This window comes from Symphodus melops, assembly GCF_947650265.1.
Source record: "Symphodus melops genome assembly, chromosome: 12".
Lineage (NCBI taxonomy): Eukaryota > Metazoa > Chordata > Actinopteri > Labriformes > Labridae > Symphodus > Symphodus melops.
The window spans coordinates 2,755,136-2,770,091 of record NC_136702.1 but is presented as its reverse complement, the minus strand read 5'-3'; the positions used below and the strand labels follow the sequence as shown (position 1 = coordinate 2,770,091).

Genomic DNA, 14,956 nt, shown 5'->3' with positions numbered 1-14,956 from the left:
GTTGCATGCAGGATGATTTACCTTCACCATCTGATGTCCGTGCCTCTCTGCCCCTCCATTAGCTGTCACTCCGGGTTACTGCTGCGTGGAAGGGTGGCTGGCCGTCGTCCGCAGGCGGGGTGCTGCTGGCAGCATGCGCTCAGATGGAGGAGAGAAGTGACATATCTGCTGTTAGGAGCTATATGATTGGTTGAAATGGAAACAAAAGAATCTTTCAGACAAAGCGAGATACAAGGGAAATTTAAATGACTGAAATGTAATATTTTAAAACAATACATTAATAAGGAACATACAAAAGTAAATACAAAACAGATTAAAAAAATTATTAAATGACACAAGCACTCTTTGAGTTCGCTTAATTTAATGGTAAAAAATAAATAAATAAAAGACCTATATGAAACACATACTTTGATACTGAATTTGTTTTCCATGAGTCAAAATAATGACAAAAATCATTTGTCAAAAAAATGAGTCTAAATATCAATACACCATCTGTGGAAATAACTAACCCATAGATCTAAAGACAAAGGGAGTGGAGATGTTCTGTAGGGTGAATGTTGATGCCAAATTAGCTGTTCTATTCATTACACTCAGCCTTTGGAGGTATTTTTCCACCTATCCTTTGTGAACTCATCAGCTGTCTAAACACCTGTGTCAGCCTCTTTGCTTCAGTCTTTGGCGCCACCTAGTGTTCACGGAGGAGACTGTTTCATAAATGGTGGCGTAATATAACATAAAATAAGATAATCCTTTGTGTTACAGCTCACTGACCCTGCACGTGACAACAGATACTGATGCTATAAATATGTAATGAACGCTTTTAGTTGTTATTTATTTGTGTAAATATGATACACATGTCATGGTTCAATCACATTAATACCTTAATTTAGTGATCATTTTGTCGATGAAATGTTTCCTGGGATATATAAATGTGTTTGCCCTCTTTCAATTCCTCTCATTATGTCATAAATGTTATTTGTATTTGTTTGTATTGTGTGTGTAGCACAGGGTATAACCTGATATACTGAGTATACTCACTTGTAATCCCCTTCTGATTCACAATATTCATTATTATGATGCAGTTAGGTTTTTTTTGTCTTATGTCAGTCTATAACAGGCCCCTGTTATAGACTGACGTAAGACTAAAAAAATTGTGCTCTTCTGGACTGTCTTCATATAAAAAAAAGTTTTTGGGAAAAAAAATAAAAGTATACCCACTTCTTTATGCACCAACACTAATTAGATCTGCTAAAAATAAATTTAATATTACAAAATTAGCGTTCAAATTATCTTTAAAATAAAAAAGCAGGGCCAATTTGAATAGTAACAAGTATGATCTGTTGCTATAAGGTAAGACACAGCTCATCAAACCCAAACATTATAAAGGCAGAAAGGCAATTTGAAATCGAAACATTAACCGATAGTAATTTAAATATCTTAGATTTTCCGCTTGGCCATGAACGCATCACGCGTTTCGATCACGTGGCAAAGGCAACCGACCGATTGACTTGAATGTCTCATGTTGTAACCCCCTCAAAAAAAAAGTATTAAAAAAAGACAAATAATGGACAGAGGAGACAACTACAGGGCCGTGGTGTGTGGGCTATGTGGAGGGGCTTTCAGCCTGCCTGGTAGGATTATTTACACGTTTATAAAATTCAACAGCCAACGAAATTAGCAAGTCATGCTAGCTAGCTAACCAGCGATAGCAGCGAGATATCAGGTTAATTCAAAACATGTAAAAAGGTAGATGTTTTGGTTACACCTAAAAAAGTAAGTATTTATAGAATAAATAACACGTGGAATTACATCTCATTAATATCATAATGTTGATATACATATTCTGTAAGTGGTGTCAGAAGGATGTATTTGACAGTGAAAACAAACTTATTGGATATTTCATGTTTGGTCAAAAACATTAAAAATCAAAAATCACTCCTAATGTTCTGGAGCTTCTCAACTGTTCTTGGTTTTATTTGTTTCTACCGAGAAAAAAAAAGACTTGGGAAATGTACATGGAGGGAATTGTTAAGATACTGAGTTAAACACGTTATATGTTTTATGTGTGTGACTGTATGCTTTGTGTTTCCATTGAAAAAAATTAAAACGAAAAAAGCATGGAGAAAACATCAAGCATCAGAGTTTAGAGTTGATTGACTTGATGCCACTTCTGCAGAAAAATGGCGGACATTCAAGGTCAAGTGGTGGAAGTTGCCATCATCTGAATTGATTAAAGCCTGTCATTGAACACACCTTGAACTCCTGTCTCGCTACCACAGCAGGAAAGATTAGCGGGAGGCTCCTTGTAGCTTCTATTAACAATGATACCAAATCAAAATAACTATTACTCACTGTTGGGCGCTTTATTATTATAGCAGACTTGTGTATCTCCATGGACAGTTTTTTTGAGTTATGCCTCCAGTACAGAATACATAGAACAACATAGAAGTGTACTGTACAGAAGTGTACTTAACCTGGAATTGCATTACTCCTCCTTGTCCACTTATTTTTTTTTTTTTATTAGAGGATGAAGTTGACAGCAACCTCCCTCGTGTGCTTCTGTGTGGCCACATCTACTGCACATCTTGTCTGCAGTCCATTGAATGTGACGGCGCCATTAAATGTCCAGACTGTGAGGTAAATCGTCTGCGATCGTACTCTGGCAGCTGGAAAGGGGGGGAAACATTCGTGATTTACATTCAAATCAAGGCTGCAAATGTTGAATTTGTCGGCCACTAAATGGATTGACCCGTCTCACTTTTTCAGGTTGAGTCGACCCTCCCTGAAGGCGGCGTGAACGCTTTGCCAGAAGATAGCCGGATCATCGGACTCATCTACACGGCCAAAATGAACAAGTTGAAAAGGTAGAACTTGTTTTTGAGTGTTACACTGACCCACATTAAAGTCTTTTGAGCAACTTTTTTCTGCTTGTTTAAAATTGTTTTAAAGTTATGTAAAAAATAAAAAACAACCCAAAAACATGGTAGTTACTTTGGTTTGTTATCCATTAAAGCGATCGCTGTGAGAAATTCAAGAATCGCAGAAGGAGCAAGTTAGCGTTCACAGACGCTGAGGCGAACATAGAGGATGTGCAGGTATGGTTTTGATTTACAAAAGCTAAAAGAAATGTATCAGAATGCTCAAAATGTGTGATTTGATTCTCGTAATATTTTATTCAGCCGGCGGATAATGAGAAGACTCAGAGGGCTGTGGACGAGGCGTTGGTCAAGGCGGCAGAAAATCACGCTCTCCTGGAAAACATCCAGAAAGTAAAAAGACAGCTGGAAGCCAACTCCTGGACGCACCGTTTAAAACATCACACCACAGTAACCTCCGAAACGTTTTCTCTGTTTCATCTGCAGACTCTGAAGACGGGTCTGGAAGAACAAGTAAAAAGTGACAGAGCTCGTCTCGAGATTGAGATAAAGCAAGCAGCAGACAAGGCTTCACATGCCATTCAAAAGTGGTATGGATAAACACGTCAACATTACACCAAGCTCATTTGATCTCCCCTTTCATCACTCCTGCTCCTCTGTTTTCACATTACTTATCATTCCCTGCTTTTGTGTATGTACACAGTACCTTACAGTGGGCAGCATGAAGTACACATTAATGTTGCACAAGACAACATTTTCAAGAAGACTCTGTCGCGGTACCCGAGTATGGCAAGAATCCGTCTGGGTTCACACTGATCAAACGAGACCAGACTTCAGGGCCAGCGTACTCGGCTCTGGGTCCTGGTCCAGAGTGTACAACTTCCTAACATGAAAATCAGCGTAAATCAAGTTCCCCGGGTTGATTGAAGGTTTTGGACGTGAAGAAAGGGACAAATATTGTGAAGGTTGTTTATCTTGATGTCAACAGGAAGGAGGTGCAGTTTGGTCAGCTGTCTAAACTGGAGGCGCGGTTCTCTAGCAGCCAAGCAGAGCTGTGCTGTGTCCAGGAGAGGATCAAGTCTTTGGGGATCGCGATGCAGATGGCCAGAGAAGTGCGCAGAGTTCCCTTCCTCGAGAAATACTGCACCCTGGATAAGGTAGGAAATCCATTCATACAGAGTACAATGACACATTCAGAAGCTGTTTGATGGAAGTCCAATTACTGCTGAATTCTACTGCCTGTGTGTGTGTGTGTGTGTGTGTGTGTGTGCGCGCGCGCTTGATAGGTTTTGGAGACGTTGCAGGCTCCTGTGGATAAGCAGCTCTTTGATATGGAATCCATCACGATGGGCTCTGGACTGAGGTTTGTAACTTTAAGCCTAAACGTTTGTTATAACAAGAAGAGGCAAAACTACAGGGAATACGTCAGCACGGCCTCTCTGAAAAGATTTTTAACTTAAAGTGGTCAAAGAAAAAAAACTACAGCGCTTTGCTTTTTCTGCGGGCTGCAAAAAACTGTCTGCTCATTGGAATGAATTGAAAAAAAGACACGAGGTGGACACCAGGCCTTAGAGAGGCAGAAAAAGAAACGTGCATACCGGGATTTCTCTTTTTGGTTTTAGACATACATGAAGTCGGGCAGCCTTACAAACTTGTGTGATCTGCTTTGATTTACAATAATGGTTTTGATTTGTTGTTTTTTAAGATATGTTTTCCAGTCAGAGGGTCAAAACCAGAACCTGTTGGTGTCTCTGAAGATGGAAACAAGCTGTCCAAGACGGTGAGTCCTCAGAATCATCATTCATCATGTGATTGACACCAACAATCGTCCTCGGTGAAGGAGAATTATTTTTATTATTTTAGAGGTGTAATGCAACTCTCTTACGTTAGAGTAGTTATGTCCATTTTTCTCTGAATTTCTGGATCATTGCTTTACGCTGAGCCAAAAACAAACGGGGATCAGCTGTTATGAGAACTTAACAGTCAGCTTTTTCCTCTGGTGTTCAAACATTCGGTCATGTTTGCTGTTAATCGGGCGGACTCTGTTTGATCCTGTAGATTGAATGCTGTTGTCTTTCCTCCATCTTCGATTTGCCTCTGCTGCACATTGCTCCTAACTTTAACATCTGACTAATAAGTGTACATATATCTCAAAGATGTTCTTCATGTAGACTTTATGGCTTTTATCTCACGTGGCTCACGCCTTTTGAAAACACTTTTTTTTTTTTTTCTTCTCAGCTTGTGCAAGTTTTCCCCAAAAGGCGAGCAGCCTGGAAACTCCAACAGGAAGTTGTCCTGGCAGCGCGCAGAGACCGGGAACAGTAACAATACCTCACCGAGCCACAGCAAGACGCCCAGCCCACAAGCGTCCACTCCAAGCCCGAGACCTCGTCAGAAGCTCCAGCTCTCCGATCACAGCTCGATCTCAGACCTCAGAACTCCAGACGTGATCGTGGAGGAGATCATAGATGAGGGAAAAGGGCCTGGTGTGTGTGTGTGTGTGTGTGTGTGTGGGTGGGGCTCCTTCACAGCTCCCTGTTTGACTTTATTATTATTATTGAAGACTGAAAAGAAATGAATGATGTTTTAATGTGTTCTACCTGTATGCAGCTCACCCACCCACTGGACCTGAACTGGCTAATGACAAATGGAGAACCCAAAGGAAAAGGAAAAATGTGAATCAGACGAGCGGATACAAGAGAAGTGGTGGGGAGAAATATAACACAAGTCCTGCATGAATGTTTCTAAACTATAAAACAGACAGATCTAAGAACTGTCCGTTAGTCTGAAAACTCTTCTGTCTCCTTCCCTTTTCCTCTTATGTCAGGCGTCTTTTTATTTAACCTGGAAACCTTCACAAATTAGATTGTCTCCTTCTTTTCCTCCTTTCTCACTTCATCCCTTTCCTTCTCACCTATCCTGCCTTGCTCTTCCCTCAGTTATGCCCTTTCTTCCTTCCGCTTGTTCAACTCCATCTTCTCTTCATTTGTACTTACTGTATATTTGACACCCAACATTTCCTCCCACTCTCTTCCTTTTTCCTGTTTCTACCATCCTAGTCACCCAGTGGGTTGTGGTCACCCACATTGTGAACCCAAGTCACTTCTATGTCTGCTACGTGGCCGAGAGGAGGGAGAGCGAGGTGCTCTCTCGGAGGATTAACCACTTCTGCTGCAGGGAGAGTTGTCGCTTCACTTCCCATGACAGAGTGGAGACTGGTACGTGTTCGAGCGTGTGGTCTCTAACGGACGGAGAGTTCAAGCATCCTTGTCATTAAACGTGGTGGGGTTTTTATTTCTCCCCTGATCTTCAGACTCCGTGGTCTTTGTGAAGGGGAGCGAGGGACTCTGGTGTCGGGCCAGTGTGGTGGCAGTCACACAGATCGGATGTGAAGAGTCTGTAAAAGTTTGCCCAGTGTCCCAACTGGCCAGTATCAAAGTCTTCTTCATTGATTCTGGCCAAACAAGAAGCTTCACCATACCGAGGTACACAATGTTACTCATGTTCTTTTTGTGGCCCTTTTTAATCTAATACTTTCTTTCTAACATGTATTTACATTACTTTTTTTTTTCTCTCTCTCAGTGAAGACGGATCCTCGGAGTCGTCACTAAAGGCGGTCAACAACCACCTGAGGAAGGTGTGTGAGTCCGTTAATGCAGAGCTGAGTCAGTTTGCTCCTCAGGCCATCAGGTGTTCATTCAAAGACCTGGTCCCATATGACTTGGTAAGACCTCTTCAACGTAAAGACTTTAGTATCTTCTCTTCCCCAAATTCTGTATTTGTTAGTTTTAAATCTGTGCTGTTGCGTTCGAGTTTCAAACACATGTCAGAAAATAAAAGAAACATGGCAGCATATATGATCTGTGAGGTATTTTAAAGACAGATATCTGAAAAACACAGGAACTAGATTTTACAACTCCATAGAATCACATCGTTAGAAAATCATTATGAGGAAAAGTGTGTGTGTGTGTGTGTCCACAGAGCCCTGCACTCATGTCCTTTAATGGGCAGAAGTGGGCGGCTTTTGTTCTAAGGTCGTTTTCCTCAGCGGGCAGGGAAAACAGCCAAAAGTGTTTTTTCTTTTTTTGAAGTGAGATTGCATTTTAAGATGTTAATTTATGTTTTAAACAGAAGTAGGTAGAGCTGTGTGTGTGTGTGTGTGTATATATATATGTATATACTGTGTGTGTTCTGTAGTCGAAGGGCTGGAGCAAGGAGGCTCGGGTGGAGTTCGCCAGTGTGGTCGGCTCTGCAGCGGTGGAAATGCGTCCTTTGGGTCAGGACAGAGACTCTTTATTGGTGGACTTAAGAAAAGCTCCCATGGACCAGTCGAGTGACGTGCCCATCTCTATCAGAGAGTATATCGTCTTCATCGAGGTGGCCAGGTGAACACGAGCCTCCGAGAGTTACCAGAGAAAAATTCTGACTATTCCTCAGACGTGATCGGATGATGAATTTCACAAATTGTCATTGTCTCACTGTCGATGTTTTTACATGTTGCACATAGGTTTTATTCTACAGTGTCTCTGGGCAGGAAGCCCCTGTTGTACTACTCTCCGGTGTATCCCAAGGTCAACGAAGAGGTCACCGCTGTGGTGTCTCACATCAACAGCCCTGCTGACTTCTACATCCAGCTGGTGAATAGGCACCAGACGTGCACCTGGAACAAATGCTTGTCTCCATTTAATTTAATTTATTTTTTTCCATTTAATTTGAACCCCCGCACTCCTCCACCAGGTGGACAGCATGGAGTCGTTGTTGCTGTCAGCTAAGCTCCAGGAGTGCTACAACGCCACGGCGGAGAGTGAAGGAGACGACCTCAAAGTCTACTGTCCTGTGATCGAGCAGGCGTACGTGGCCCGCTTCGAGGACAAGCAGTGGTACAGAGCTCAAGTCATAGGTGAGGGCGAGTCGGTGTGACAAACACGGATACGTTACCTGCTTATTGTCGGGACGTCATGTAAAAGTTCTTCAGCTGCTCATCACAGTGTGACGCCGCACATCATGATTTTATACTGGTGTATTGTTTGTACTGGTGTTTAGTAAAGTAGCTGAATACTCTGATGTCATAGTGTGTGTGTGTGTGTGTGTGTCAAAGGTCATCCTGGGGGAAGGAAGGTGGAGGTGCGCTACGTTGACTTTGGCAATAAGGGAATCTTATCCGTCAGCGATTTGAGGAAGATCAAAGATGAGTTCTTTGCACTTCCTTCAATGGTGAGAAAACGTCTTGTGCGTGATTTTATTGATTTGTTTCCTCTAAAGAATGAAAACATAAAAAGACGAATGTTTTCATGTTGATATCTGGCCATGCAATTGAAAAACGTTTTGTATCTTCATTGAAGATTGCTAAATTTTTTGATAATTTTGAAGATCTTGGTAACTAAAAACAGCTAATATATACCTAATATGTAATATATAGCTGCACCAGACTTTTTTATATTTTTTTGCCGTATTGAAACGAAAAAAAAACCTGGTATCATTTCAGCAGTGGCTTTGTTCTGCAGAATGTGATTTCTTTTGGTAAAGCAGTGTCTAATATGGGGTGCCTCGTATTTGTGTTTTTGGTTTTGCTTGGTTTAGTCAGATGTATTTGTCTCTTTTGGCGTCCAGGCGATACACTGCTGTTTGTCAGATGTGCGACCTGTGGAAGGAGAGAGCTGGACCAAAGCCTGCACCGACAGATTCATCAGCCTGGCTCATCAGAAACTCGTCACTATTGTTGCCACAGGTTTGCATGCTCCTCAAATATTTATCATTTCATTTATCATTTATTAAATCCCTTTTTTGTGTGTGTGTGTGTGTTCGTTCTCTGGGTTTATTTTCCCCCCTCTCTCCGTCCCTGCAGGGCCGGTCCTTAAGACGAAGCCTCTGCCGGTCAAACTGTTCGAGAGCGATGTGAACGGGCCACTCGCTAACATCGGCCAGATGCTGATCGAAGAGAAGCTCGCCTGCTTCAAAGACGAGTAAGAATGACCTCTGACCATGACACATGCAGAGAATTTATCTGTGGTCTTAGTAAGAACAGAGCGAGGGACAATTATCATCTCATCAGTCATTTAATCAACAAAGAGTCAGAGTCGTGCTCCTGTGTACTTTCATATTGAACTATTATTTTATCTAAAACTTTTCCTCTCTCTCGCTCTCTGTTTCTCTTCTTCTTCTTTCACTGCCGCCTCTTATTCCTCTTTTGCTTCTTGGCAGAGTGAAGTCCAAGAACTCCAGGCCTGCGGGCGATGACTCCGCCATTTGGGACCCTCCGCTCGACCTTGATTCGGCTCCAGGCGGCGTCGGCGGCACCCCGGACAAAGATCCCAGCACGGAGGAGAAGGAGGAGCTGGAGGAGTTTCAGCCTCAGCTGAAGCTTCCTGCTCAGCTCAAAGACCTGAAAGTCAGAGTGAGCCACGTCAACTCCCCGAGCAGCTTCTACGTCCAGCTCACCCAGTACGACTCTCAGCTCAAGAGGTCAGCAGGAAACGACGGCTCACATATGATACCGCCAAAAACTTCAACAACCACAATCAGAAACAGAAAACCAACCATCACATCAGCTCACTAACACAGGAACCTTTTTTTTTTACATGTTACAGGATGTGTGAGCTAGTGAGGAAGGAGTGTGCGCTCATGGAGCCCGACGAGGATGCGGTGTGGAAGGCAGACATGTACTGTGCTGCTCAGATTAACGGGGTTTGGGAGAGAGGGCAGATCTGCACCGACGTCACATCCAGCAAGATCGCAGAGGTAATAAAAAGCGATTTGCTCCGCGGATGAGGACAGACTTTTCAGGCATTACGAGCCACCGCGTAAAGTCTTTTTTTGTGTTTTTCCACGTGAAGCTGTCAGCCTTTTTATTTTTTTATTTGAATTTGTTTCTGCCGTATCGGACGTCAGTGTGAACGATGCAATAAACCAGGCGTTTACTTCCCTGAGCGAGGGTTTGAAATGTCAGCTGTGTCTCCCCCGTCTCTCGGCCGGATGCTTAACAGGTGCTGCGCTGTGACCATGGCAACAAGGTGAAGGTCCACGTCAGCAACCTGCGGACGCTGCCGTCCTACTTGATCGGTTCCCTGGTGCTGGAGTGCACACTGACTGACATCAGGTGAAAATGTTCACTGTCATGTTTGAGCGCAGGCTAAACTTTCTATCAGTGTCTATATGATGATATGACAGATCTTCATCCATCCATCTGTCGTCTGTATGTAGCAGTGCAGATGATAAACAGCATCCTGGAGAGATGTTCACACGGGTTGTTTAAACCGTTCTAATCTGTCTTTCAGGCCAGCAGGGGGCCGATCCACCTGGACCGCCACATCCTGCGATTTAATCTCTTACTACCTCACCGGAGCCTCGGCTGTTATGACCATCAAGGTTTCCCCTTCATTCCTCTCTTCCTGCTCATCTTTATTTTTACTCTGCCTTTTTTTTTTTTATTCGCTGACCTTGTTCCGTCTCCTCGTCTTCCAGGAGCTGACGGAGGATCGTCCACAGCCCGTCGTTCTCTTCTGCTCCAACAGGACGGGACAGTTTGTCAGCATCGCAGACTTTCTGGCCAGTGAGGGGCTCGCCCTCAGGGAGAGGAAACCCAGGTGTGCGTGTGCCTCGTTGTCTCGTCTTTACCCGTCTGAATGTCGTTGTGTAGAAGATGGGCTGCTTCAAATGTTTTCTTCTGTTCTTCTTTTAAATTTGAACTGATTTTCCCTGGACTTGTCACATTTACCTGGAAGGATTTTTAAAGCCGTATTTCTCGTCATTCTTTGAGCCAATAGTTCATTTATATTGTCTTCTGGAGCGGAGGGCTGATGTGCCCATGTACGGCTGAGTGGGCGGCGCGGGTTCAAGTCCGACGTGAAGCTCCTTTCCTGCATGTCATTCCCTCCTCTCTCTCTCTTGTCTGTCTGCTGTCTTACCTACACAAAGCCGTAAAATATACGAAGAGTTACTGTAAGAATGACTTTTTAAGTTGATGACTGTAACGTCCGTGGTCCCTTTGTGTTTTTTTTCTGTCCTCTTGCAGAGACGCTGACGCAGAGTCTCCAGTGAGAGTGATGCAAACCGCTGGTCCGGATGGAGACAAAAAAAACTCCCCATCAGCTGACGGTCTTCTTCCTGTCCCTCATCAGTTCTCCCCGGACTGCAGTCCGTCCCCCCCAAAACCCGCCCCCCGCATCATCATATCTGCAGAGAAGGTGAATCTTTTTTTAATATACGCCCACGAAATGAAAAGATTTCAGCGTCTTGAATGGTTAAGGGTACGATTTTTTGGGTAGGTGTAAAAGTAAAAAATCAAAATCCTTACGTTAAAATAAATCTGTGACTGTCCGGACTTCTTCCATCAATGTCTGCCGTCGGTCCCCGGCGTGAGAATCCGTACAGAGCGGGGCTGTTAGCTTTTAATGAACCATGTTTCTAAAGATTTACTTGATAAAGACTTTTCTGTTTTGCCAGGACCAGGTATGAAAACCAAATGTTGGACTTGATATTCATTTGTTGAAATATTGCTGCAGAGTCTTGAAGCCGAGTTTCTCTTCTATAGTATTTCACTCTCTACCTTTAGAAATCAGCTTGAAAAAGCTTTTTTGGTGAAAGTCCAAAACTAATAAACTGAAAGTGAAATGTTTGCAGTAATTATCCACAGCTCAGGTTGTATTCTGTATGTGTGTGTGTGTGTGTGTGTGTGTGTACAGGTGAAAACTCAGTTGTACCAGCCCCCGGAGCTGCCGTGCCTCGGCCACATCCAGATTAGTGTTTCTGCCGTCGGAGACGACGGCATCATTTACGCCCGGACGCAGAATGCAGGTGCAAATCAGAGCTCGACTGTGACAGCTGCAGCTTCCACCGATTCAACAACAAAACATCAACCAGTCTGACACATGACCCTGACGGGGAAAGTAAACACAGACGTTCTGAGTTGAATTCTTTAAGAAAGTCATTGTCAGTAGCTAGTGACCCACATCTTTAAAAAAAGACAGCCCTGATGTGTGTTTTTGTCTCGACTCTGGAGTTTCATTTGTGAGAGGAGGAGTGTGTGTTGGGTCTAAACTGTACACACTTGGCGTTTGGTTCAGAGTGTCAGCTGGAGCCGCTCAGGGAGAGGATCCAGCAGAGCATGAAGACTTTACCCAGACAGAAGCCCTACACCTGGAAGTCAGTGCGGGGCTGTGCCGTCATCGGATCGGACATGCTGTGGTACCGAGGACAGCTGCTGGAGGTGCTGGGGGGACACGTCAAGGTCAGGAACACACACAAACATCATTGTTGATCTTGAGTAAACCTGAATTACAAACATTTGATTGGTGGATATATGAACATGTAGATTTATAGCTGGAGACAGAATCTGTTTACTCTAGTTCTATGTTTGACCTTTAAACGCATCTGTTCATCATCTGTGATGGGACTACTTCCTGTTTCCACAAAATGTTTGATCAACAACTTCCTCCTGGTTTATATAATAAGACACAACTTGAACATTTTCACGCTGCAGGAAGTCAATGAAAAGTTGTTTCTGCTGATGCGTTTGTTATCAGGTACAATATGTGGATCACGGCCTGGTGGAGAACATCCCGGTGGTCCATGTGTACCCCATGCTGCTGTGTGACGACGTCCCTCAGCTCTGCATGCCCTGCCAGCTGCACGGCATCAACCCTGTGAGTGTTTGTGCGTGTCGGACGTCCGAGTCCGTCCGAGCACAAAGCTCTGATTCCCTCTGCGTCGATGCTTCCTCCTGTTTTTGATTCTGGTCATTCTGCCTCCTCAGGTTGGGAATCAGTGGCACCTGGACGCCGTGGCCTTGCTCAAGGAGTTGCTGCTGAACCGTTGTGTGGACATGAAAATCATGGTACAGCAACAAATAAGACCTTTTTCAAAACCGTAATAAAAACATAAAGAGAAAGGCTTCTCACCTTCATATTCTATTACGTAAGCTGCCTTTCAAACCCTTCTGTAATCGTCCTTCATCGCCGCCTCGCCTCTCCATGTAGCTTCAGCGGGCTTCCTTCAGTGCAGCGCTCAGATCTGTAAAATAAACAGTAAGATTTAGGAATATCACATGATCAGTACGTCACACGTCGGCTTCACTCCAGCAGCCTGACGAAAAGAGGAGAACATCACTTAGAGAGTTCTGCCTGTTGAACGGAGGTTGTATGATGCGTTTGAGGTCGTTGGGAAATCTTACCACTGATTGACTGACTGTGTGTGTGTGTGTTAGGAGCTGCCGTCTGACCCGAGAGGTCCGCTCGCAGTTGAGATCTTCCTGGACGGGATGAGCCTCAGCCAGATCGTGTGTCACCACGAATACGCCTCCATGGAGCGAGCAGTTCCCGCGCACACGGTTTGTGTTCCATCCGCCGTGCTTTGTGTTTGTTGTTCCTGAAACTAAGAAAGTCCGAGCAAACGTAACCAATGAGGAGAGTGTTTCTCTGCAGGGACATGGCGTGATCAATCCCGCTCCTCTCCTGGACGATTGGGACATCGACACTCAGGTATTGTTGATCTCGATCAGCGATTCACCCTCTTTCTTTTCCAGCTTTTACTTCTCTGGATCATCGGGGTAATTCGGGCATTTTATAGATAAAGATATAAAGACGAGGCTTTTACAGACGCACGTTTTAGAGTTTTATAAATTAAACACTGATATGGAGGTTTTTTGGCTCAGGGTCTGCGGGACCCAGAGGAGCCGATGCTGGGGCCCTTCATGTACCCAAACCTACCCCAGGAAGGAGAGCGCTTCAGAGTCAGGGTGAAGCACCTGTGGACCCCGAATGAGGTCACTATGATCCACTGAACAACTTCACAAACCAGATGTACCGTTATTAATGATACTTTAACAGTAATGAAATCACCTCTCTGCCGATCAGCTGTTCCTGTGGCCTTTGGAGGGAGCAGGCGACGTGAAGGTGGACGGGGAGACTCTGGATGAGGCTCTAAACAGGATCAACCAGGACATCAACAGTCTGCCTCGACTCAGCAGCTTCCCTCACGGTAACATGAACACGCGTGTTCCCACCGCCTCTCTCTGCAGAGTTCACACACGCCTGACTTCACGCTGTCCGTTTGTGTCCAGGCAGCCCGTGTCTGGCAGAGTACAGCGACGGGATGTACTACAGAGCCGAGCTGATCAGGATCACCAGCGCGGAGCCCGTCAAGATCCTGGTCAAGCACGTCGACTTCGGCTCCGACGACACTCTGCCTCTGAGCAAGTAGGAACCCAGATACTAGACTTCAACTGAGCTGCTTTTATTCACACAAACCTTAAAATCATTAACGCCATAATTATCATTCAAATAAAGATTTTAGCGTTTAAGCGACGGGTATTGAAAAGGTTGAACCCTTAACTTTGGTGGTGTTTTTATCTCTCGCTTCTCCACAGGCTGCGGCAGATGCCGGCCGAGCTGCTGAGCTTTCCGTCACGGGCGCTCAAGGTCAAAGTCGCCGGCTTCAAGGCTCCCAACGTCAGGACGGAGGAAGGCATGCTGCCCTACAGCCCCGGGTGGAGCGTGAAGGCCACGATGGCCATGATGGACCTGTTACACGGCAACATCACAGCCTCTGTCGTGGTAAGAGACTGGAGTCTGAAACGCTTCCTCATACAGAGACGTGATGTCATGACGGGGCGCCGCTGCAGCTCAGCGTGTTCATCGCGTCTTGAACTTTGAGCTTGTGTGTTTGAGCTGACTGTTTAAACGCCGAGGGTCCTCACACCTTCTTGTGCCCTTCTTCTCGTCTTGTCAGGCGCAGGAACCAGAGCTCACAGTGCTGCTGTACGACGAGAACGAAGAGCTCGTCCACCTCGCTCTGGTGAGCCAAGGACTCGCTGAACTCGCCTGAAAGCCGTGCTGCATTTGTTCAGATCTTCATTTTTTACTGCTGTTTTAAGTTTTTTCTACCTTTACTTTAATAATGTTCCTGTAATCTGTGTAGCAGAGATTTACTTTGAAGTTGGGCTGTTGTGTTTGAGTGAGCAGCGTTGACTTTGCACTTTCTTTTTCTGCTCTTTTCGACTCGTGTGAGATGACTTGTTTGTGCAAAGAGGAGATTAAAATCTTCCAATGCTGGCTGACGTGTCTGCGGGTGTCTTTGTCAATTGA

The 14,956-nt window shown here is 44.6% G+C and overlaps 1 protein-coding gene across 3 annotated transcripts; it reads left to right on the top strand.

Moving 5' to 3' along the window:
• The first annotated feature begins 1,461 nt into the window (after positions 1–1,461).
• Positions 1,462–14,923, top strand: rnf17 (ring finger protein 17). Of its 3 annotated transcripts, XM_079357819.1 has the most exons (37): positions 1,462–1,631; positions 2,525–2,637; positions 2,767–2,864; positions 3,014–3,095; positions 3,180–3,269; positions 3,363–3,466; positions 3,865–4,033; positions 4,163–4,239; positions 4,582–4,656; positions 5,115–5,362; positions 5,487–5,582; positions 5,936–6,094; positions 6,190–6,361; positions 6,459–6,600; positions 7,074–7,261; positions 7,384–7,513; positions 7,614–7,776; positions 7,975–8,090; positions 8,487–8,604; positions 8,722–8,839; positions 9,078–9,338; positions 9,464–9,614; positions 9,860–9,972; positions 10,151–10,241; positions 10,338–10,459; positions 10,888–11,059; positions 11,558–11,669; positions 11,939–12,102; positions 12,398–12,517; positions 12,628–12,708; positions 13,078–13,200; positions 13,295–13,351; positions 13,525–13,635; positions 13,727–13,850; positions 13,933–14,068; positions 14,239–14,425; positions 14,601–14,923. In XM_079357819.1, exons 1-37 carry the CDS (start codon positions 1,565–1,567, stop codon positions 14,694–14,696), a joined length of 4,746 nt encoding a protein of 1,581 aa, XP_079213945.1. In that variant the 5' UTR covers positions 1,462–1,564; the 3' UTR covers positions 14,697–14,923. The 3 variants fall into 3 exon arrangements, 2 of the variants coding, with proteins under 2 accessions (XP_079213945.1, XP_079213946.1); XR_013780274.1 differs by lacking the exon at positions 14,601–14,923 and having other exon boundaries at positions 13,937–14,068; positions 14,239–14,366; XM_079357820.1 differs by lacking the exon at positions 2,525–2,637 and having other exon boundaries at positions 1,478–1,631.
• Positions 14,924–14,956: the final 33 nt, after the last annotated feature.